General features: G+C 28.9%; 1 protein-coding gene across 7 annotated transcripts in view; it reads left to right on the top strand.

The window, feature by feature from the left end:
* Positions 1–24,096, top strand: part of Ih (hyperpolarization activated cyclic nucleotide gated potassium channel Ih) — a 100,900-nt gene that overhangs the window by 40,889 nt on the left and 35,915 nt on the right. For 5 of the 7 annotated variants that reach the window (XM_070650583.1, XM_070650586.1, XM_070650580.1 and 2 more), the window contains exons 5-10: positions 1,244–1,415; positions 1,678–1,916; positions 4,691–4,854; positions 6,285–6,421; positions 11,113–11,136; positions 15,247–15,384. In XM_070650583.1, the coding sequence (XP_070506684.1) occupies positions 1,244–1,415; positions 1,678–1,916; positions 4,691–4,854; positions 6,285–6,421; positions 11,113–11,136; positions 15,247–15,384 (874 nt within the window). Of the gene's footprint in view, positions 1–1,243; positions 1,416–1,677; positions 1,917–4,690; positions 4,855–6,284; positions 6,422–11,112; positions 11,137–15,240; positions 15,385–24,096 lie in introns of all 7 variants that reach the window. The other 2 variants (XM_070650584.1, XM_070650581.1) reach the window with 1 other exon arrangement.

Here is a 24,096-nt window from a genome sequence, read left to right as displayed (position 1 = left end):
TAGAGTGATGAAAAAACTAAACTATTCTAACATAGCATTTGAAAGAGTGCAAGTTAGAAAGGGTAGAAGAAGTAATGATAACTACCTGAAGCCAGTAATCACGAGAACAGTAAAGGCAGCAAAAACAATGACAGCAATAGGTCCAAGAATATTCAACAGTCTTCCGGATGATGCTAAAAATAGTGTTCACTTTGCTGGATTCAAGAAGGCCTTAAGCATGTATGTCCACCAAGAAGAAAATATCAAGACATACTTGAATGCATGTTTTATCGATAAATTCAAAGGAAATGGCTAAAAAGAAAAGGAAAGGAAAAGTAATTAGTAAAGTTCACGACTCATCTAAAGAATTGAAAAATTAACGAATACTTAACTGATATTATCGATGGTTCTCCTAATCATTCCGCTGTCAACGGATGTTTGATCAATGTTAGATGGGTTAAGCTGCATCGTTCACGACTAATTGAATGCTAACTTAAGTTATTAAAATTTTAATTTCACTTTTTTTTTTTCAACTTTAATCTTCAATATTTGTAAACACGTTTTTTTTTACTAAGAGGATACAATTGTGTAAAATATCTGAGAGGATTAATTTTTGTAGAGTTTTGGAAGTTGAGTTTGTAGATCAAAAATTTAAATTTAAAGAAACGGTTACAAGTTGTTAACTCGATAATTACTTAATTAATTGATAATTCTGAACTTAAATTATGATTAATTGATTTAAAAGAAGATTTCTTAAAGGCACCTAGATGCGTTGAAACTTCTTGGTACTGATTGAATATATATATTGTACAAATAATGTAAGACAAAGGTTTTTTATGCCTTATTGAATGATCTAGCTAACATTCAAAAGGGCTTTTTCCTTTGCAATGATGAAAATATAATGAATAAATAATAATAAAAAAATAATAAAATGTTATAACAGATATTACATTACCGGAAAACAAAATCTTTCGAAAAAAAAACATTCACAAAATTGCTGAAGCTTAAAAGTTCTTCGTGCACTAGCCAATTCAAGCTTTCATGACTGTACACGAAAGAGAAGCGAATTTTTCTCTTTTTTTCATTTTCATTTATTGTTATGTTCACTACGAAAAGCGCAATAAATAGGATTTTCTCTTCTTTTACATCCCCTTTTTCATGGCAATAAATAATGAAAATTGTTTTTTTTTTATTCTTTCATGTTCTTCTTGTTCATTCACTAACTGTGTCTCTTTTGTTTTATTTTTAATTTCTTCACTGACAGATTATTTAGCGCAGCTAGTTCAGATTCGATACGATTTCATTCAAATTTATTGAATCATGACAATGATTTAAGAGTGTCAATTGACAATACGTGTACGGACTCATTGGTGACAGCGTTAGATGATGAGGCACTCTTAATCAACGACTACATGAACGACATGTCGAAATCAAAGGTAAGAGATTGGTTTTTGTAAATGTTGCAGTTTTTTATGGACATAGAGTGGATTTTTAGCATTCCATCCAATTCAAGGCTGTGTCCAAAATTAATGACCTTGAAATTAAAAATGTAGTTGAGTTTAAATCCATAAAGCCATAAAATTCTCTTCTTTACAATACCCGCACAATCTTTTTTTATTAATCATGTCATTTGGACATAAATCTCAAAAAAAAAAACTAACGTATACATTTTTTTTATTATCTTTTATTCATAAAAAGGTTCATTTTGACGATGTGTCCCTTTATGGGACACCGAAGGAGGAACCATTACCGAGCATACCTTTAATGGCTGAAAAGACATCATCAAATTTTCTAAAAAATCAATTGCAAGCATGGTTTCAGCCGACAGACAATCGGCTGGCTATGAAATTATTTGGTAGCAAAAAAGCCCTAGTAAAAGAACGAATACGACAAAAAACTGCCGGACATTGGGTTATTCATCCATGTAGTTCCTTTCGGTAAGTTGTTGCACTAACAATATATGTTCATTCTACAATCACTATTTTTTTCGTGTCAAGAGCATTATTGCATAAACATGCAAGAGTACTACAAAATAAACGAATTTGTTTTTCATTTTGTGGTGCAAATTTTGTGGGAGTGAGATAGAGTCGGGGAAAATAAAACATTTCCCTTTCAGGCAAAAAAGCTTAGATGAAAAAAAAAACTACATTTTGCATTTTCATTATTGTTATTTTTATCGTACACTCATCTATAAGCTTCTTGAATTTATATTGTTTTGATACGTAAATATTTTCCTTCTTGGTGTTTTTCATTGCAAACGAAAAGGAAAATGTTCTTGATCAAGAAGAATTTGTTATTTTTTCAATGTTATCGATTAATTATGGCACATAAAAATGAATGAAAAATATTTGAATTTTGGCATTTATTGGATTTATCATATTTTTATGTGATTTAAAATGCAAAACTCTAAAAGGAATCAATTTTAAAAATGCTAAATCAACAAAATTTGCATATTGATCTTTTAGATTCTCTAATAATGTTAAATTAACCTTTTGTCTTCCATTTATCCTTTCAACATTGTTGTAAAACTACTTTTCGCATAACTTTTATGACTTCCTTAACTTTTATACATTATTTTGCATACATTTCATAGATCGCAAAAATGTGATTTTAAAGTGCTCTATTTGACTTAACTTGAAAACATTTAATTATCAACTTGAAATACTTGTAAGGTGAAGCTCAGTTGAATTCATGATGAGAAGCCAGAACTTCAAATAAAGTTGAGGATAAAATGATAGTAGAATTGCTAAATGATAAGTTAAAATTCATGTAAATGATATTATAAAGTGCATTTGAGTTAGTAGAAAAGTCAGTGCACCACTTTTAATTGTCATGCATGGCTAAATGTGGAGTATGACACTCGTTAAATAAGAATATTAAAATGGAAATAAGTTTAAATATGTACAGATGTCATGGTTTGTAAGAACAGTTAAAGGATGGAAGATTCATCCTTTTTGACATCAAATCTTCATGGATTTCACTCAGATTCAGAAATCACAGCTTTAATAAGCATCCCTGTGTATCGTATAATTTATCAATTTTCTGAGATATTCTCAATATAATCCAAAAACATTACTTTGCATCATTCAATGCATAACATTTCGTTTTTATCAACAATCATACAGCATCTTACTGATAACATGATATTCCATGTCAACGTCTTTTTATTTGAGTAATCTGCACATAAATTTTATCGTAAATCTAAATTATCTGGTATGTTGAAGGAGCTGTGATCAGAAGAAAAAGCTCATAAAAGCTTACATGCACTAAAGATAAGAAGAATCTATCTACAATTAATCGATAAACCAAAGTGAAATCTTCTAAAAATAAACACGTCTACATGCTCGTAAGACATGTAAGACAACATTTTTTTTGGTGTATTGCAGCTGAACATACGATAAAAAAATTTATGTTAGATCTCTTCTGTAAATTGAAATTTTTGTTATTTTTCCACATCCACTGTCATTTTCAATTACGAAAATTATATCGTAATAAATTTTCAAATGCCGGAAGTAATTTTCATTCAAAATCACGTAAAATTTTTTTTGTGTACCTCACTACAACGTCATAACAGAATAACGGCAAAATATCAAATCAGGTGGTGTTTTGACGTCATGGAGTATAAAAAAGGAAAATTCAATAAGCTACAAAATTTTTTTTCATTCTCATTCTCAAATATCCTCATTGTTGCTCTTTTTTCGCTTATTGTATTATCTCTAATAAAACCGCACACTAAAGCTGAATAATATCAAGTGACGTCAGCGAGATGAAAGTCGATGAAAATTTTTACAATCGAAAAACTAAACGCAGATGTTTATTATCGGATGAAAACATGAATAGGATCTATTGTTGTGGATCTTGACGAACCTATTTCTACCCACACTTTAACAGAATTACTAGAATCTGAAATGCATTTCTAAAATTGCCAAGTTAACGAACGATATTGTTAATTTTCAACAATAAATTCTACACAATACCATCAAAATCAGCAAAAAAATCAATATTACTCATTTTGTACTTTCTGACCCTAAACGGCAATCACAAAATATATCGGACAATGAGTTTTATATCTCCAATCCTATTTGCTCCCTACTTTCATTTTCAACATAAAGAATCTGTGGAATATTTATTGTGTTTCATTTTGTAAAGACGCCAGAAACGAAACAGCAAGTAAGGATATATTTCAATCTGATTATGTGTATAAGTATACTCATGAAACACACATATACATATAATCTCCCACTTCTACTGCCTCGTCTCATGGGGAATATTAAGATAATGCAATAAAAATCTTCAAACTCACACGATGTGACAGGTTGTGGATGGAGATGTAGACGAAGCAATTTGCCACCTCTTTACTTATGCATGAAAATTGTCACAAAATGAAGAATTATTTCAATTATGCGGACATTTTAATTCTCATTGTTTGTTATTTTGTTGCTCAACTTCCACTTACTCACTCTCACAGTTGGGGAAAGAGGATGTTAATTATCCATGAATTACCACTTTATTGTTTTTATTATTCAATATGCTAATTATAATTATTCCTCAAACCACAAATTTTCATTCAGTCACAAGATGAAGTGAAACTGTTAGTCTTATATTCAATGCTCAATTCCGTAAAACACAAAAAAACATTTAAATTAATGCAACATTAATCTTTCTTGTCTTCTTTCTACTTTTTTTTCTTACTTTTTGTGTATACATTCAGCTTTTATTGGGATTTGTGTATGCTGTTGCTGCTTGTAGCTAATTTAATTATTCTACCCGTTGCCATATCGTTTTTCAATGATGATCTTAGTACGAGGTGGATTGCCTTCAACTGTTTAAGTGATACTATCTTTTTGGTTGACATCGTAGTAAATTTTCGCACAGGTAAGAACATATTTTCTATTTTTTTTACATATATTGATCCTTTTCTAGTGCTGATTGATTAATAATTTATAAGATGGGAGGTAGTTGGTGATGTGAACAGAATTAAATTACTTTGACAAATTATCCTTGACACATATATAAATTTTGTTTTTGTAATTTTGTGGGTCATGGATGAGCTTAATCGTTATTCACTAGAGAGGATATTATGTTGTTATGATATTTGCATCCAAATTTGTTATTTTATGAGCTGATTGAGATGCTGGGCTGATGTTATGTTAAATAACAAGATTTTTATGGAAATTCACATTGGCAATTGTTAAATTTTGTCAAATGTAGGACATGACTTGGTTGATAATCACAATTTAAGAATTGTTAATAAACAATAGGCAACATCCATAAATTCTTAATTTGAGAAATATGTTAAAATTCTTATAAGCATGTCATATCAGTCTCCATAGAATTTGGGCTATACCCAGCCAAACTACATTATTCATCAACTCAATCCAAAAGTACTTCAACTTCCACAAAGAACTTAATTTACAAGCAAACCCATCAAGTATCAAATATCCTCAAAGCAAAATCTAACAGATTTTATTATTGCAGGATCGCATGTCATAAAAGAATGAAAATTTCTATCCGGATGCTATATTTGATACTTGAGTGCTGATAGTCAGACTCAAAAGCCTTATGAGAATATGAAGTTTTAATGAGTAATGAAATTATTTCTACCTGTTTCCGTACAAGTAAAAAAACCAAAAAGTTTTCGAAATAAAGCTCATAAAAATGTTCTTCATGAATCCTTGAGTAAACTCAACATTACGTAAAGATTTTTTTTTACGTCATCATGGAAGAAGAACTTGTTCTACCTCATACCTTCAGTTATGGGAAGGATGAGGATGTTACATATATTTACTTAAATGTCTCTTTTATATCTTCAGTAAAGTCAAGTTCAAATATTATTTTGTGCGAGTTTTGTGTAATTTAAATCAGTTTTTCTAGGCTTTTGTCTGTCTGACACTGTTGAAGTCACGGCATGATGATCTGTATGGCGGAAAAATGCGTCTTATGTGCGAATATCAAACAAATTTCACGAATTTTCTCATCGAACATAAAGTTACATAATCATATTTATTTACATACATCCTTTATGTTTTTCTAACTCTTAACATATTGTCGTCAAAACCCTTAAAGTAAATGACTTATAAAAAAGGATATTTATGTTCAAAGTGAGACGAAAAAGAAAAGAATAAAATTCACATGTATGTGAATGTCTCAATCTCGTTCATATATATCCAACAAAAGATTTATGGCTCCTTCTTATTTTTCACTTAAACAATTTTTATTGCTAAAACTTTTCTTTTCCTGATGAATTTTTTTTTTCTTTTGTTCTTTTCACATTGTCACCTGGGGAATTGTTAACATGTGTGCAGGTATCATGCAGCAAGATAATGCGGAACAAGTGATATTAGATCCAAAACTAATAGCCAAACATTATCTAAAAACGTGGTTTTTTCTCGATTTAATCTCATCGATTCCGTTGGATTATATTTTTTTAATATTCAACCAAGTAAGTACCTAAGCTAATTTAACATAAATAAGAAAATATTTTTATAATCAACATGACACACGTTCACATAGTCACACGGATTTACAGCTTATTATGTATATTTTTGTGGCATTATCGTTGTCAAAACTTTACCTTTTTTTAAAATGATTTAATTTTTTTTGGCAGTTGAAAATTATAATAAATTTTATGTTATTTTTTGTGGATGTTATGGTATGTTGTGTTTACGTATGTCTTGATTCATTGTGTGATATTAATTTCCTGTTTTTGTGATGATAAAATATGAGAAAAAATTGTATACCGCAACAGTGTTATTTGTATCAGTTGATTTTTGTGTGTAGTTGGTTGTAAGCCTGATTATGAGGTAGATTTTATGTGTATTTAAACATAGGTAGTCATTGTAGAGTATACTTTGATTCTAAATTGTGTTTTTAACGATTATGTAATTTAACATTTGATTTGCTGTCCAAATCAGACTCAGATTCCAGAAATTCTGTCTTAATCTTCTCAATATTCTTATCCACATCAATATTAAACATGAATTCAGATATCTTCAAACTATTCAAGCTGAATATCCACAGTTGCTGGATCTGTAATGCTTTAATCAACAAGTCAGTCCTCAGATCAATCTAAATAGTCCAAAAATTCATTAAAACCCTTCCTACACAACCCTTTTTGCATCAATAAAAATGCGCTAAACTGTTATGTACCAAAAGCTTTCAAATATATTTTTACTGTACACCCACGTATTACCCAGATAGCACGGATGAAAAAATAATTTATTTTTTTCACTTTTCTGTCAATACCGTTCAATGTTGTTGATATAAAAATTCAATAAGCTATGCTTTTTTATGTTGTGTATTGTCAATTGTTTGAGATTATCGAGATTTACTAAAAAAGTAAAATATAAAGAGAAATGACTGCAATTGAAGGGTCCAGGGATCCTTTATGAGAAATTGGGATGGATCAGATAAAATGTGAATGTATTTTTTTGATTCAATCTATTATAATGTTCAATTGATTTCCAATTTTTTTATTCCGGTTCCTCATTCGATACAAAGTTCAATAAAAAGAATCGTTTACATTTTTTTTTGTATCTATTTATGTCGACCGGAAAACAACGATTATATTCACACAAACAATTTTTTGTTTCACTGTGATCGAATTCTTATTATTGATTCAAATTACAATTTATTTAATATGTATATTTGCTACCCCCTTCCCTTTATCGTATTATTTTGTATCAGACGTCAAATGTCGAATTGAAAAGCATTCAAAAATATTCTTTTTTTTTTGCTGCTGTTTTTCGCTTCTCAAAACAAACAAAATTAATTTTTCTATCAATTGAATGTCAAATACTTACGCTTGATATTCGATAATTTTATTTGCATCATGTTTTATGATTCATGAAAAGCAAATAAAATTTTCTGTATTTATTTGATGTTTAGGAACGGCATGATGACGTAAATATTAATTTTAATTTGCGAGAGTTCTTTGAGAGCTTTTTTGAAGACTTTTGAATTCAAGTCAGGCAGGGGACAAATTTGAGTTTTAAGCTTGATTTATTTTTGTTTGGGTAACTGAATGTCTAGTTTAGGTCTAGATTGTAGAGCATAGTTTGTCTATGTTTGTCTTGAAATTGTCTAGACATAAGCTACTTCTTAGTTAGACTTCTAGTCAAGTCTTCTTCTAGTTGTTTAAGGCTAGTCAAGATAAATCTTCCTTTTTCTAAGAATTTACATAATTCTCTTTACCTAAGCTGATATACAGCTCTGGTGTAAATGCACAAAATCTCATTTATTGATTTTTTTGGACTCAGTTGTGATGATAAAATCCTAAAGTTTATGTCATGACCTTCTAATGTCACCAAAATTCTTCTAAATTACAAAGCTCTGAGTCGACGTGACTAGATTTAAAAAGAAATTCTCATGGCTAAACTGAAAACTTTTTGATAAGCTTTAAATTAGAGACAAATAAAGCTTCTTTATACATAACAACATCCAACAGTAAATAATGAATTGCTGACATTGTTGTTAGCTTTGATACATGCAAAATTTCGACAGAAAATGTTTTGCTCATCGACATCTCGTAAGTTGTCAACTGTAAGACATAAAGCTGTCAGCAAGAGCGGCGATTTACAGATAATAATTTGTGTCTCGTTGTCGCGACTTCTAGTCATTTGATTTCCTCAAGAAAATGTCGGTAATGAGTGTAAAAAGAGCTAAACTTCCCACCTGTTGTTCCGAGAAGCAATAAATACAATTCACTAAAACAGCTTCAATGTCGAGCAAAACAAAGCTTTTTAGAAGGAAATTTTCCATCTGACGCCATTTGAAATTCTTTTACAAAAAAAATTACTCACAGACTGTTTGCCATACAATTTTTGTGCAAAAAAAAATCAACTTATAGATGTTATGTACCAGAAACCTTCAATAAATTTTCGATTCTTTTTTTTAAGAAAAACTTTTAAAATTTTTCACACAAACAAATTTTCTTCTTTTATGTGAAAATTCTCACGATTTGTTTCTCATTCAACCTCGAATCTTTGTGAAGAAGAATAGAAAACTTTTACATAAAAATTATTGATTTTCTTTAACTTTTTCCTTCCTGTAAATGTACATGGTGAACTTTAACAATAGCAAATATTTCTTTTGTATATAAAAGGAGGAAATTGGTAAGGAAGTGACTGATGATTAATGGTCATTTGGCGCATTTTGTGGGATATATTGTGCTGGTCAGAGTTTTTGGACATAATTGTTTACAAGTTGTCTTCAGAGCTTGAGGTCGATTCGAATTTTTATGAGGTCGAATTGACTAAAGTCTGGACTCAAGTCGACTTTTCCATAAAAAATTCGAGTCGACATCAAAATCTGATTGAAGTTTTGTTAAAAAAAATTATTTTAAACTGCAATAAATGCATTACAACCTCAATATAATTCTTACCAAGCTTTTTATAGAGTTTCCAATATTTAGTCGTCTTCGTGTCTGATCTTGTCTATAATACACCTGAATAGCACAAAACGATGAAACGACCAAATTCGTCCCCAGGCTGGTGTGACTCTGATTTGGTGCGGGATTCGATATAAATCCGATAAGCTTTTCTAGTCAGTGTCATGACCGAGCATATCAATTTCTTTCTTGAACATAGTGCCACGATTCTGCTGATAGTTCCATGATTCTCTTAGTTCAAGATAAAATTTAGCACATACTGCCAAAAAAAGGCATTAAAACTTCTAAAAAATCTTACTAAAAAACTTATTTTCAGCTCAAAAGAAAAACGCATTTTTCAGTAAAAGTTTGAAATAAAAAATCACTTAATAACAACATCAACAACTTTATTTTGTTGTTTCCATCCAAAATCATTATGATAAAAAAACGTGATCTCGTTTGTGTGCCCTCAATTTTTATTCATTGTTGTTCATCTCTTCTATTTACTTGATTTGATGAGTAAACTTTCGAGCTATTGCTGCTGCCACTTCTAATATATACTTAACGAAAAACTTTTTTGTGAAGTTCTTTTTTTGTCTCTAAAATTTTCACGGTATTTGTCTATATTTCCCATCATTTAGCCCTTTTTTACCTACTTTTAGCAGTAAAAGTAAAATAAGCATAAAAATTATTTTTCCGAGGGTAAATTTTTCAAGTCAACAAGGAAGAAAAATGGCAATAAAAAAGGCTCACAATTAAAATCATATACATAGTAACGAGTGTAGAAAAGAGAATGGAATGAACAGCAAAGCAAGAGGAACAAAACTTCTCGTTCGGTTTTGTTGTTATCGCTAAAGACCCCCCATTCATTTGGAAATTATTTCAACATAGTCATAATGTCGACCTTTTAAAGATTGAATTTATTTTTTTTTTAAATGGCACAACCATAAATGAGATGACTTTGGTCTGTGGCTGAATAATGTGAAAAGGAAAAGGCGAAATTAGTCAGGGTTGGTTTTTGGGGTTTTTGAGGTTAGGATATGATTATTTAGAGGGGTTTATATGATGTGGATCTAAATTTTGAACCATAAAATCTGAAATGCTGCGATGTGGAGCCTTGTCTGCTACAAAAGGCTTTCCATCTGACTCTGTTGATGGCCTGATCACAAATATTGTACAAATCATCCGTTTTCGCAACCTGAGAGTGTCCCAGAACATCATTAGCCTAAATATAACATTATAAAGTCTCATTCATTAAAAATCCCGACCCCCCAACCCTGACTAAACATAAAAGACACCGAAAAAAAGAAGATATTGTCAAATAAAAACGCTGCATGGGCACAATGTGCTCTAGAGCTTAAATATCTTTATCGTTTTTCCTCTCATTCTTTTGCATTAAGTAAAACAAGTCCTCCTCCTCATTGTGGCTGCTTTTGTGTCTTCTTCAGTATAAATTTAATCTCATTCATTCTTTTATATATTTTTATTCTCATTCATTTTCTTATATTGCTTAAGAAAATGATAATTCATCACAAATTAAGACGACTTGAAGATCCTTTATTCGTTCATTGAATGAAGTTTAATTTACTATACACAACAGTATTACGTATACAGCAGTATGAATGTGTATTTCACGGAAGGAAATGAGTGAGATGAAGATAGAGAGAGACTGCCTCAAGAAAAATTATTATTTTAATCGCTTTATGTTAAATTTTTTTTTTTTATTTTTTATTTTATTTTCTTTTGTTTTTCATTTTTTATTACAGCAAATTCAGGCAGCATTAATAACCGTTCGTATAGCTTTTTATTTTTTTTGCGTTTATGTTTTCCTTCTCATTTAATGGCATTATTCTTTCCATTTTACTCCCTCTATTTTTCTACTCATATTAAGCTTTTGTTGTTTTGTTTTTCTTTTTCATCATGAAATCATAATTCAATTTATAAGTGAATGTTCCATGCTCATTCTTATGTTTTGTTACTATACATGCATACATCTATATTTTTATAGAGTTTTATGATTTTTTATGACTTTTTATGTTCTTCTCGGGCAGAAATTTTTTTTTTTTGTAAAATTTTTATTATTATTTCACTATTTATGTTAAAAATTATGGCATTGTGTAGTGGAAAAAGTATCCGAGATGTTGGAAATGATGATGAATATTGCAAAGAAGATGAAGAATATTTCCCACGATACTTTTGTGATTTTTATTGAGCAAATGTGAATGTTGAATTTTGTTGTGATTCTTAAATTAGATAAAAAAGTATTAAATGAAGAAAAGAGATTTTAGATTTTGAAGATTTGACTGAAACTAACACTATAGCTAGGCTTCTGCTTGCCGATTTCCAATATTAAATGCAATTCTGTCTTTGTTAACAGCTTCATGAATTATTTGAATGTCCACATTAGTTTGTGAAAAAAAGCAGAAATAAATTAGGAAAGAATAGTTTGGGAATGTGAGGTTAGGGTTTGTGAGTTCAATCCTCCTCCCCCTCTTCCCTCATTAAGTTTGCTCATAAGTCATTAAATTTAAATTAAATTAGACCCACTTAAAACCATTTAATGAGTTTTAAGCTTTCAATCCTTCAATTTAAGTCTCAAATCTCTATAAACATTAGTTCCCACATTAAACTAATATCAAAATCTCTATAAAGACATCATCAACCTCCTAATTAAATTTCATAAAATTAGATTTTTCACAACAAATCTCTCTAAAATTTTAATCAAAATATGCAAATCATCTTGGTACCTAAAATCTATTGTCTATAAATTAAAAATTCAAGAAAAATAATTTCTCATTCATGAAAACTTTGTCAGGAAAAAAGTTATGAGCTGAAAACTATATGCATCAGGTACATAACAAAACAACAAAATAATGAGAGAATATGCAGAAAACATTTTCATAGTTCATCACAGCATAAAAGAGCATAAAGCCAAATAATTTGATTAAAATTTTCTTAAAAGCTTCTTAAATTTTTCACACATTTTCTTTCATGTTGAAACTTGTTTGAAGGCATGAAGCTTCATTCATATCCATTCTTAAAATTAATGTACATTGTATGTATGTACATGAGAAACTTCTTCATTCAGCTTTAATTAAAAACTTTATTGAATTTCTAAAGAGATTTCATCTTCCTCCTAAAACCCACTTGCTTGCTACTGATTATTCCATAAAAGATAATGAATAAGCAAAATAATAATAATTTTTTGATACTAAAATAAAAAAAAGTCTCCCACTGAGTTACAGCATGAACGAGCTTTTTTAATCTCATTTATTATGATACATCCAATTCTTGATCCCATTAAACTTCTCACAAGTATAATTCATATTTAATAATCATTGCAAATTGCAGTAAAGTGATGATAAGATGAAAAAAAAAAAAGTCAATGATGACACAAGATAGGGATAAAAAGAGATTTATTTTATCGACCATATAGACTCATGGGGGGATTTACAAATGTCTTTGTATTGATGTTACAGTATCATCGCATCAATGACATCATTCAATTCATCTTAAATAAAAATGAAATACTTGAAGAGACCATAAAAGTCTATTAAGGACCATTGATAGGCTGAGAAGGTCAATTTTTGATGGATTTTTTTGGTAGAGGGAAAGATGTTTTTGATATTTTGGCTTTTTAGGGGTTTTGAGAGGTTTCGTATAAAATATGAAAATTAATTAGAGGAAATCCATGAAGTAGAATACTTCGGGGGAAAAATCGATAATTATGTAACATTTTTAGACCGCCTTGTTGCTCTCGTAACGCTTTGTAGCAAAATCATGAACCCAAATTTGAACTCTGTAACAAAATTACAAGTTTTCCTTCCTATCCCTTAGAATTACACAATTTCCCAATTTTTCCTTTATGGAAATTTAACTTACGACAGTTAAATTGAGAATTTGTATCAAAAGATTACAAAAAATGCATCATTTGAGCTATTAAGGTTAAATAATTCAGATTCAAAAGCTCATTCAACTCTTTTTTTCTAAAATTCTATTCAAAATTGATAAAAATCCACAAATCCAACTGTATATCAAAATGTCACTAACAATATAACCCGAAAATACGTGTAGGAAGTGACCTATACGAGTAAAAAATTTCATTATCACTTTGTCAATAAAGAGAAACAAGGGTAAAAGTCAACCCAAGTTTAATAGACCAATAAATTCGGATACCTAAAAAAGTTTCAAATAAAAAGCTCCGTTAGCTTTATAAATTTAATTTTTTTCAAAAAAATCATCGCATGATTTAACAGACAAAAGAATCTCAAAAACTTTTTTTTTATCGAAATACAACTGAAATAACATAAATTAATGTACTTTTTAAACTTTTTTGAGAAATTTCCTTCTTTTGATGTCTTTCAACTTTCATTCTTTATCATATTTTTTCCCATCAACAAACATAAATCGTGTTTGCTTCAAAACGTACGAAAATGAACGCAAAGAACTCGAGTCTGTAAAGTTTGTACTGCAAATCATCTATGTCATTTAATATTTTTCCCTTCCTAATTCTATGTCAACTTGTGTATCTTACACAGAAATGTAATAAATGATGCTTAAACATTCACGTTATTTTATTTCTCATCAAATTAATCGACCTCAAAAGCGTCTTCATTTTTATTCTATACTGTGACGAGATTTATTTCCTTATTTTTTTTTACAGTCATTCAATGTGCATTAGATGATCAGATTATATGAATTGTACATGACAACATTGATGATGATGAAACCTTGAATTCAATTTACTAACTGCAATTTTTATTTATTTTCCTTTATTTTTTTCGTGATGTGCATAGTAATGTGATTAGTAATGAAAAATTTCATCTTTTTTTAAAATGAAAATTACGATCATTATTATTATTAACTTCACCTTTGATTACACTGAAACATTTTTTTCTGCTTAATTGTGTGCATGAAAGTATTTTTAGATCAAATCACTGCATTTATTGTGAATATATTGAATTAAAGTATTGGACATGTTTGAGATGTTCACGTTTATTAGTGTAAATTATTGGAAATGGAAGATGAAATGTTTAGTAATCTTGATGGTCGTGGATTGTTGAACGATTTGCTGTAGCTTGGTGGTCTTTGAGTCGAATTATAATTTATTTACAGTATTGAGTAATAAATTGATTTTTTCATAGTTTTAAGAAAGCTTTAGATCAGCCCAAAGTGTTTAATTCGGTTAATCGTTCCAAAACCCGTAACCAACCCGGTATGAAAGTGGCATGTTAACGGATGTCAAGTCAAAGTCGCAAAATTGGTTGCTGAATTTTGAATTGCTTAATCGCTTTGAGCTTTCAGGCTGAGTTTCTTCTAAATTAGCTTTTGAACAATTTGAAATCAAATTTGAAATTATGATGACTGTTCAAATTACTAAAATAAAGCATCTAGAGCTATTATTCCAACACAATTTTAAGAACTTGACCACAAAAAAAGAGTCACTGTAAATAAACGATTTTCTTTAATTCTTAAAACTTGTTTCTAAATGTTTCTCATTTATTTAACAATTCAAATTAGCAGCAAGATTACTTTCATTTACTGATTTCCAACACAAAAACTTTCCTAAAAGAAAAAATCTAATTACATGTGAATATTTGAAGACCATCCAGAAAACTTTTTGTGAGCTCAAACATTTTAATTGAATTTAATTGAATCGCTTGTAAAAGTTTTTAATTGACTTAAGTTTATATGGTCTGTTTTTAATTAGTAAATAATTTTTTGTGAATGCTTTATCTATGCTGAATTAACATGCATCAATTTTAAAACTATCACAAAACAGATTAAAAAATTTCTAATTTTAATTAACATAAAAACTAACAAAAAAAAAATCTTTTAAAGCATGTCAAATTATGAAAAATCGAGATTATCACGAAAATTTTTTTCAACTACATTTCCAGGATTTTTCCGACTCATTTCAAATTCTACATGCGGGGCGAGCCCTCCGCATACTTCGTTTGGCGAAACTCTTATCGTTAGTAAGACTGTTACGACTCTCCAGATTGGTCCGATACGTGTCACAATGGGAGGAAGTATATGTAAGTATGAAAATATTTTCAATTTATAAACAAATTTTTTCTCACATAAAAAACCAAGTTTTTTTAATCCCAACAAAAAAAAAATATTTTATTCACAAATCAAAAAAAAAAAAAAGTTATAAAAATTGATAAATAAGCAATTCCAAAAATCGTATATTATATAGATATAAATAAATGAATGCAGATAAAATTTCGATTATGACCCACCAACAAATATATGAAAATATATTGAAATCTACTCACCAAATCCTCTTATTTATTATCTTACTTATAAATATATGTGTGAATCTAGTAAGAAGTCGCTGTTGATATATTTTATTGGACGACAAAGGCGCATTTTCCTTTTGAAATTTGTGAATTTAATGTGAAAATTGAAATTCAGAATTCTTAAATTTTCTTTTAAAAAAACTTAAATTTGAATTTTAAACATTTAAAACATTAAAAAAATTCCAATTTTGAATTAAATTTTTATAATTTAATTAAATTGAAATGCACATCAAATTAGTCAAAATTTATGAGATTTTAAATCAAATATTCCAGAATTTCTCAAGTTTAAAACTTAAACTTAACCTCAAAACCTGTCAGCAAAGTGAAAACATGGAAAATGCTCGATTCAAAAAGAAAATGCGCTAAACGTGTATCCAATTTTATATATATATTTTCCCCACTCTCTGTCTCTACCCCACCTCTCTTTTTTTATTCTACTTCTCAAAATAAGATTTTATTCATAAACATAAACAAGAAAAAACTAACCTAAAAATTTTCTATATAAAAGAAAACTGAATAAAATACATCGAAAGAAAAAAAAATTATTCAATTCGCACACAAATGAAAGAAAATTTTGTTGCAACAAAAACGAAAATTTTGTATAAATAATTTATTTATTCATAAAAAAAAGCAAATCAAATTGCGTAACAAAAAAGGAAAAAAGAAATATACGTGAAAAGTTTTGCTTATCTACGTATATCTTGTGTTGTTTTGTTGCCTCTTTTTCTTATCCCTCACATTATCCTATACCCACCAACCAACCACCAAAGCAAACTATTATAATAATACAAAATTTTTTATTCCTCTTCATATTTTTTTTTCATATTTCTTCATCCTATTTTATTTTTCAAAACATTTTTCTAATTTTTATACTAAAAAATTCTACCTTTTTAAAACTATTCCTTGCAATAAAGTTTAGTCGGGATTGCGTTGAATAATGAAAGTTAAAAAGTTATTTTTGAGGGATCTTTTTATGCTTTACTGGGCATCTGGATGGGTTAACTGAGAATTATTCTCTATTTTCTGTATTTTTATGTCAAAATGGTCAAAATCACTTATTTATTGCTTCAAACAGAACTCGAAGTTGATTCGGATTTTGTATGGAAAACTCTATTCGAGTTTATTTAAAATTCTAGTCGATTTCAACTTTAAACCAGAGTTAAGTCAAATTTCAAAGAAAATTTGATAAGAATTTGAAATTTTTGCAACAAATTTTCCATTTTTTTTCGAAATAATCAAGTCTAGTGACTCTCAACATTAAAAGCTAATTTTAATTTCTAACATCATTAACATAATTTAGGTCATTTTAGAGTTATTACCTAACTTTATGACAAATTTAAGATAATTACTCACTCGAACCACTCATCAATACTCTTCGACACTGCCCAACTTTCCCAATAAAAAGAACCAAATTGCATTTTCACCAGAATAACTCAATAATGAATTCAAAATTATTTCGTTTTGCAGTTTTTTAATTGATGAAAATTAAATTTGTGATAAATTTATTCATACAGTTTTTTTCAAAACGGTAGTTTATTGACATTATTATGCATCATTTACTTTAAAATTAACATGAAAGGAACATGAATGAGTAATTTGATGAAAAACTGCTAATTTTAGTATTTTTCTTGTTGATTTAATTTTTTTGCAAGTTAATTAATTAAGACGGGATATATGATGAGTTGGTATTTAGATTGTGGATGATTTTGAAATAGGTTAAATGTCAGGAATTAATGTGGGAAAATTTTAAGAGGGAATGTTTTCAATTTGTTCACAAACTAGGGTCTATTCAGTGGGTGGGGGTCAAGTACCCTTGTCTTATGATCCAAGATTTGATCAAGTTGAAGGTTTCATAAAAATTGAATAATTTGCTATTTTGAAATGAATTTCCAACACTTTTGCTAATTCAAGAATCAAGGATTTCTTAAGAATTAAAATAATCCAAATCAACACGTCGATCTGAATTATTCAACAAAATTCCGTCTAAATTTATTGCAAGGCCTGCATCGTCAGCGATGAATATCAAAAGAAATTTCATTCCATTTTTCATACAATTACATGCAAATAACCCCTTCTTAATCTTCTTCTTCCAAACATCATTCAAAAAAGCATTAAAATTTTTTCTTAACCAATTTCAATGAGCAGTGAAATGAGCTGAATTCAGTAAACTGAAGACGAATGATGTGCAAAACGATGCCTTTTCACAGCAATAATTAAAATACTTTGCATGCTTTTCTGTAATTTTCACCCCTCCGAATTAAAATGAAAGAATTTCTTTTGTCTTAAAAAATCTTCTTCTATTTTGTCTCTCATTTTTCTCTTTTTTGACCACGCAATTTTGGTTGTCGAGAATAATTTTCTTATTTTTTAATTTTCTTCTACTTTTTCTTTTCAATTGAGAGCTTTTTGCGATCGCAATTTTAGATAAATTACAACACAAAACTCATTTACTTCGCTCTTAAGAATTCTCACAAAAAATATTTTTTTGGACTTTTTCTTGTTAATTTTTCCTTTTTTTATTTACTCACAATTTTGGATTCAAAAATTTCACACAAGTGTGTTCAATAATATATGAATAGAAATTAAGGTACATGAAGAATAAAAATCAATTATGATTTAATTTCGAACAAGAGGAAAATGTTCGTTAAATGCAAGGCGATTTATTTTGACGTAAATTGATTACTTAATTTTGTGTAAGTTACGTACATAATTAATGGCATTTTTGGAGGGTTATTTTTATTTTATAGGCTTATACGTCACTTTTTCGATTGTTTGGTGTTCGTGAAAAATCAATTTTTGGTCACGAATCTGTTCTGTTGCTCAAAAAAGGTTAGACAGCACTAACTTGACGGTCATGACGTCCTCAGCTTTCCAAACTTCTAATTTTGAAGTTGATTTCCACAAAAAATAAATTAATTCTGTCTAGATTCCTTCAAATTTACACTCAAAAGATGAAATTAAGGATAATCCATTAAGTACAGCAGACCACAAAAGTTAAACACAAAGTACATGTCTTAGATTATCTTAACAATCCACCTAGCCTTATTAAGTCTAAACATTTTTTGTGTTATCTAAACTAGATTAGTATGAAACGTGCTAAAAGAATGTCTTAGCAACGACATGAAGTTCCGGTAGAATTTTTAATAACATTTTTTTCATTAAAGTTGAAGCTGAGTTTGACCCAAATCCGAAATCCAGCCAAAAAAAGACATTTGAGCTATAAAATGGAGTTTTTTCGTGGTAAAAGTCATAAAAATATGTTTGAATTTATCTTTGGGAATTGAAAATGAGCCTCGCATGCCCACAATTCCACTAGATTTATTAAGATAAATGAATACCCGAAATGCAATTTTTTTCCTTAAATTGCGTGATGTGCTTAGAAAAATTACGTAATCTCAATAATTTCACGCAAAATAAATCGCACATAATTAAATTTGTGGTAAACGATGCAAAAATATATGCTTAAGAAAAATCTTTTTTCCCACATTAATTTCACACAAAATTTTTTTTATAGCTTAATATATTCTAATTTTTTTTAATAGCGCATTAATTGATTAAATATTAAGCAATAAAGATAAGAAGAAAATGAGTAAATTTATATAATTAAGACAAACAGAATCTGAAAAAAAATATTGAAATAAAATCGCGATAACAGAAAGCTCATAAGCTTCGTGTTGGTATTTAATTTATGTGCGATAATCTCTTATTCACTCACTATAATATAACAATAATAACAATATATGAAAATAATATGAAATTTCTTTACGCTTTTTTCTTTCCTCTTCTGTTTCTTTAATTTTCACTTCAATTACTCTTTCCTTCTATTCTGTCTCTTTCTATTACGCTTCATTATATTTGGGATATGATTGGGAGATTTGCTGTGAAAAATGTATGAATATTGTTGTTATGGTAGTTTTAATTGCCGTTTGTGGGATTTTAGTGGTTGATTTTTGAGGATTAACTTTTAGAATTGTGAGATATCAGCATAGAAGCTACAAAACAATTTATTTTGTGAACTTACCTAAAAGTCCCCTAAAAAATCAAATATGAAATTTCTAAATTTCTGAAATTTACATTTTATAATTTTTAACTTTTTATAAATTCAAAAAAAATATAAAAATTGCAACATTGTGGCAGCAACGTTCAAATTAAGTGGTAGCTTTAACCTGACGGACACTTACTTACTTACTTACTTCGCTGGTCGTACAGATTAGTTGTTATCCATGACCTGCCACGTTAGCAGATGTCTGACAGTAAAATAAGCAGGTTGGGCTGCCAAAATCCTTCGCTTTATTTCCATTGATGAAAGACATCCTGACGGACACTTGAAGTGAAAATGCCGGAAAATAATGTTCCCAGGCTAACGTGTCGCTAGCGTAAGGCCGACTTTCATTGAATCCAAAATGTATTCTTTAAAAACGCCACTCTTGGAAAATCGTTTTCCGAATTTTTAAAACCGTTGGCCTTACGAGTCTACCTTATAAGTTTTTGATTTCAACCTTATTTAAAATATAAAAGATTAATTAATTTGAATGGCTACAACTCAGACTCAACACTTCTCAACCTCTCCAACTCAAGCTTAAGTGAAGTTAATAGCCTTAAAGTGGATTCATACAATTTTCAACAGCAAAATCTTCCCATAGAAAATCCCATTTAACATACAGTTAGGATAATTAAGTAAAAATGATTTGAAAAAACTCTTAGATAATGACGATAGCAATATTGTATACAATACACAGTTTATCCATCGTATATACCCCAACAAAAAAAACATAATAGATATTAATTAATATCTTTATTTCTCTTCCTTTCATTTTTTCAATTTACTCAGTTCATATATGATATACGCAAAAAAATTATGATTATTATTATGAAATTCATAACCCCAACATAACATGTGTTCGTACACAATCTAAACGATGAGAGAAATTCTTGAAAAATAATATATCATATAATACACAAAAATTCACTTACACAATAGGATTCTTTATCCTTATTCATCCTTTAAGTTTATTTCTTTTTTTTCGTATGTCGTGATCGCAAAACCAAGAAAACATTTCAGCTTTTTGGGTTCATATTCATTGTCAGTCATCATTCTTCCAAGTTTTGTTGGTTTCTTCTTATTTCTTCCATTGTTATACTTTCTTTATTACCGCTGAATATTAAAAAAAAATTAATTTAAAAAAGATAAAAAAATTTGACATTAAAAACTAAAACATAAAGTATTTATTGTTAATGCTTATGGATATTTAGAGATATACATTGTTATTTTTTAGAATTTTTATTGACCAAAATAGCCTTAAATTCACAAAATTTATACAAAAAAGCTGTCTTTGGGAAAAAAGTAGAAAATTTTTGGTACACTTTTGCTGGATTTTTGTATGAATATAGGTTTTTAATATTCATATGATGACTTAAATACCAGCAAAATACGAACTGGACATTTGATAAGATTTTAAAATTTTAACGAAAGTTCTTAACATAAAAAATTATGAAAAATTGCGTCAAACCTTCCAAAAGACAGCAAAAACAATAAATTAGAAACAATTGAATGTTGTTTTATAATTTTTAGGAATTTTCTGTTCATTTTTTGCGCAAAAATTATATTTTTATCTAGCCTTTTTCCATTTTAAAGCAGGCCTCGAAGTCAACTTGAATTTTGTATGAAAAAGTCGATTTGAAGTCGACTTTTAAAATTCAAAATTCGAGTCAACTTAAAGCTCTGCTATGGAGCATCTGAGAAATTTTCTGGGGCAAGAAGTCTGTGAGTAATTGCATATTTAATGCTAATTTATTCAGAAGCATTAAATACTTGCGTAGGTTTATTGATAACTAAAATACTTCCCACAAAACATTTAACTGAAAACGCATTAAAATTCATGAATTTAAGACGAATCGATTTGAAAATTTTCTTATGGCAAATAATAATAACCGAGAGAGAATTAAGAGCATTCATGGAGCCAGCTTATGCGAATTCTTCATCGCCCACGTCGAAAATGTGTTTTTGATTCTGAAATAAACTTGAACGGAAAATGCAAATGAATTTAAAGCTCATTTTATTATGTATAAGTCAAAATAAGCATAAAATATGGAATTGTATGAGATTTTAAATTAACATTTTCCTCATGTTTTGATTTGTGAGTTTCTGTTAGGTTTTTAAAGATTTTTCACCAACGTCAATTCTTCTTGTTGATTTCAAAAGCATTTAAAGTCGCTGTTTAATGAGAATGTTAGTTTCTTGGTAGAATTTAATGTGTACAATTATAAAAAGATTGAATTTTAAACTTTAATGAAGCTTGCAATCATTTTTTGCTTTGGGGTTGTTTAGTAATTATGTGGTTCTCTCAGATAGAGCTGTGCTTAGATGTTGTTATGCTTCAAGCAGTGGGAAAAGAGATCAACGAGTACGTTACGTAATAAAAAACGGTCCCTAAACATTATAAGATAGCAGCAAGCTCATCACATTAGAATCAAGCTCAATTTTTAGATCAAAAATGAAAATACTGAGTCATTAATATTAAATAAAATTATGCTTAGGCTTGAGGGGAAACTCCGATGAAGATTTTCTCGGAAAATTGTTAAATCGTGAATAATTTGATTTTCGGTCTGCTCTAACTTCCTAAAATTGCTAGTAATCCTAAAATCTCATCTTGTTATGATCTAATAATTCCAAAAAAGATCCAATTTACTACTTGTAATCCTCAGTAAAATCAGAAAATTAACTCAGCAAAAAGCAAAATTTCAAATTCATTCAAAATAACCAAAATAATAATATTAGCATTAATAATTACTCGCAAAATCCCCAAAAAAGTTCTCAATAATTACTCCAAACTTAAAAAGCATTTTCATTCTTATGAAAAATGATTATTTTTTCGTCTTATAAATTAAATCCAAACTGTATAATTTGCTAATTTTCCTCCTTATATTTTTAACAATTGAAAATTTTTTTGTTCCTTTTTAATTTTTCTTTCCACAATTTTCCATTCAGCAAAGCAACAAAATAATGATAAAATAAGAAAAGTGCCTTTCCATGATAAAAAAAATTAAGGCAAACTGATGAAATTTATAATGATGAGTTGAGTGGAAATTTTCGTTAAGAAAATGAAAAATTATTAAATGAAAAAGATGTTTAAAAATCATTTTAGCATTGGCGCTACCTTTAAGTGTTATTTTCTTCCTACTTCTGCTGCTTTCATTCTTTCTTCTTCTTCCTCTTGTTCCTAAAATCCGTTGAGAATCCTTCCTCATTCAGCCTATCATTCCATTTATAAAACATATTTTTAAACTTTTTATTGTTTTCGAGAGAAAATTTCATTTCAGGAAAAATTTTATATTTTTGTCAAATTTTTGTCATTTTTCATTTGACGTAAAGGAGGTCAGAGTTGTTGATTTGGTGATCTAGGATATTGATTTGATGTTGCAAACTCTAGTTAAAATACTGAAGTCTACTAAAGCGTGTCTCACTGGCCTAACGTCCTAAGATGCAATTTTTGATAACAAGTTGGCTAATTGATCCAAAATCTGGCTTCAGGCCATGGCACTTTAAACCGAATCCGACACCATGTCAGATTCACGACGATCTAAGCCCGGATTTTTGATCAACTAACCGATTTAAATTATTCAAACAAATATTGGAGATAGCTCAGTATTTTTATCAATCTCCAAAAATAACATAATCATCCCAAAACACCAACTCTGACGCTAATTATTAAATTAAAGACAGAAGAATTCATTAATTTGAAACAATTTTGTCAATCGCTGAAGCTCTTCTGTCTATCAACAATTCATCTCCGCTTAAAAATATATTGTAACATTGGTGATAGCAACACAACAAGGAAAATATTTATCAACATTTTCATTTTTACATTTTCATGAAAATTTTTATCTTAATGACTAACGGCGTATAATTAAAATGTGGTTTTATATTTCTGCATTCACAAAAAAAATACAGCATCATCATCATTTAAAAAACAGTTATTTTTTTTTTCTTTCTTAATACTTCGTTTTGTTATGGTGTTTCATTCATTTGCCATGAGACTATATTGGGTGGAGTGGTTTTGTTGTGGAAATGTCTTAACTCCAGAGATGATCAGATTGATTTGGAATTATTGATTAGAATTGAAGTTTTAAGTTGGATGCTAGGGGTTGAAGGTGAATTTGGAGATCCAACCTTAATTGGAATTGATAATTAACCTAGAAATTGATTCTACAAACCTTCCTGCACTTTAAATGTTGACCAAGCTTCAAATCGATTAATCAGAGTCTCATTTACTTAACAAGCTGGGTACTGTCTTTATTTTGCCTATTCTTCATCCACAAATACCGATTTAAGACTCAATTCGAGTAATAAAAATTTAACTTTTCCAATTAAAGCTAACTCAAATCAAAGAATCAACCCAAATTAATACGATTTCTAAAAATATCTCATCTCATTCACAAATGTTG

The sequence above is a fragment of the Chironomus tepperi genome, unplaced genomic scaffold (genome assembly GCF_022539635.2).
Source record: "Chironomus tepperi strain 1889 unplaced genomic scaffold, CSIRO-AGI_Ctep_v1 contig_445, whole genome shotgun sequence".
Lineage (NCBI taxonomy): Eukaryota > Metazoa > Arthropoda > Insecta > Diptera > Chironomidae > Chironomus > Chironomus tepperi.
This window is presented reverse-complemented; position numbering and strand designations above follow the sequence as displayed.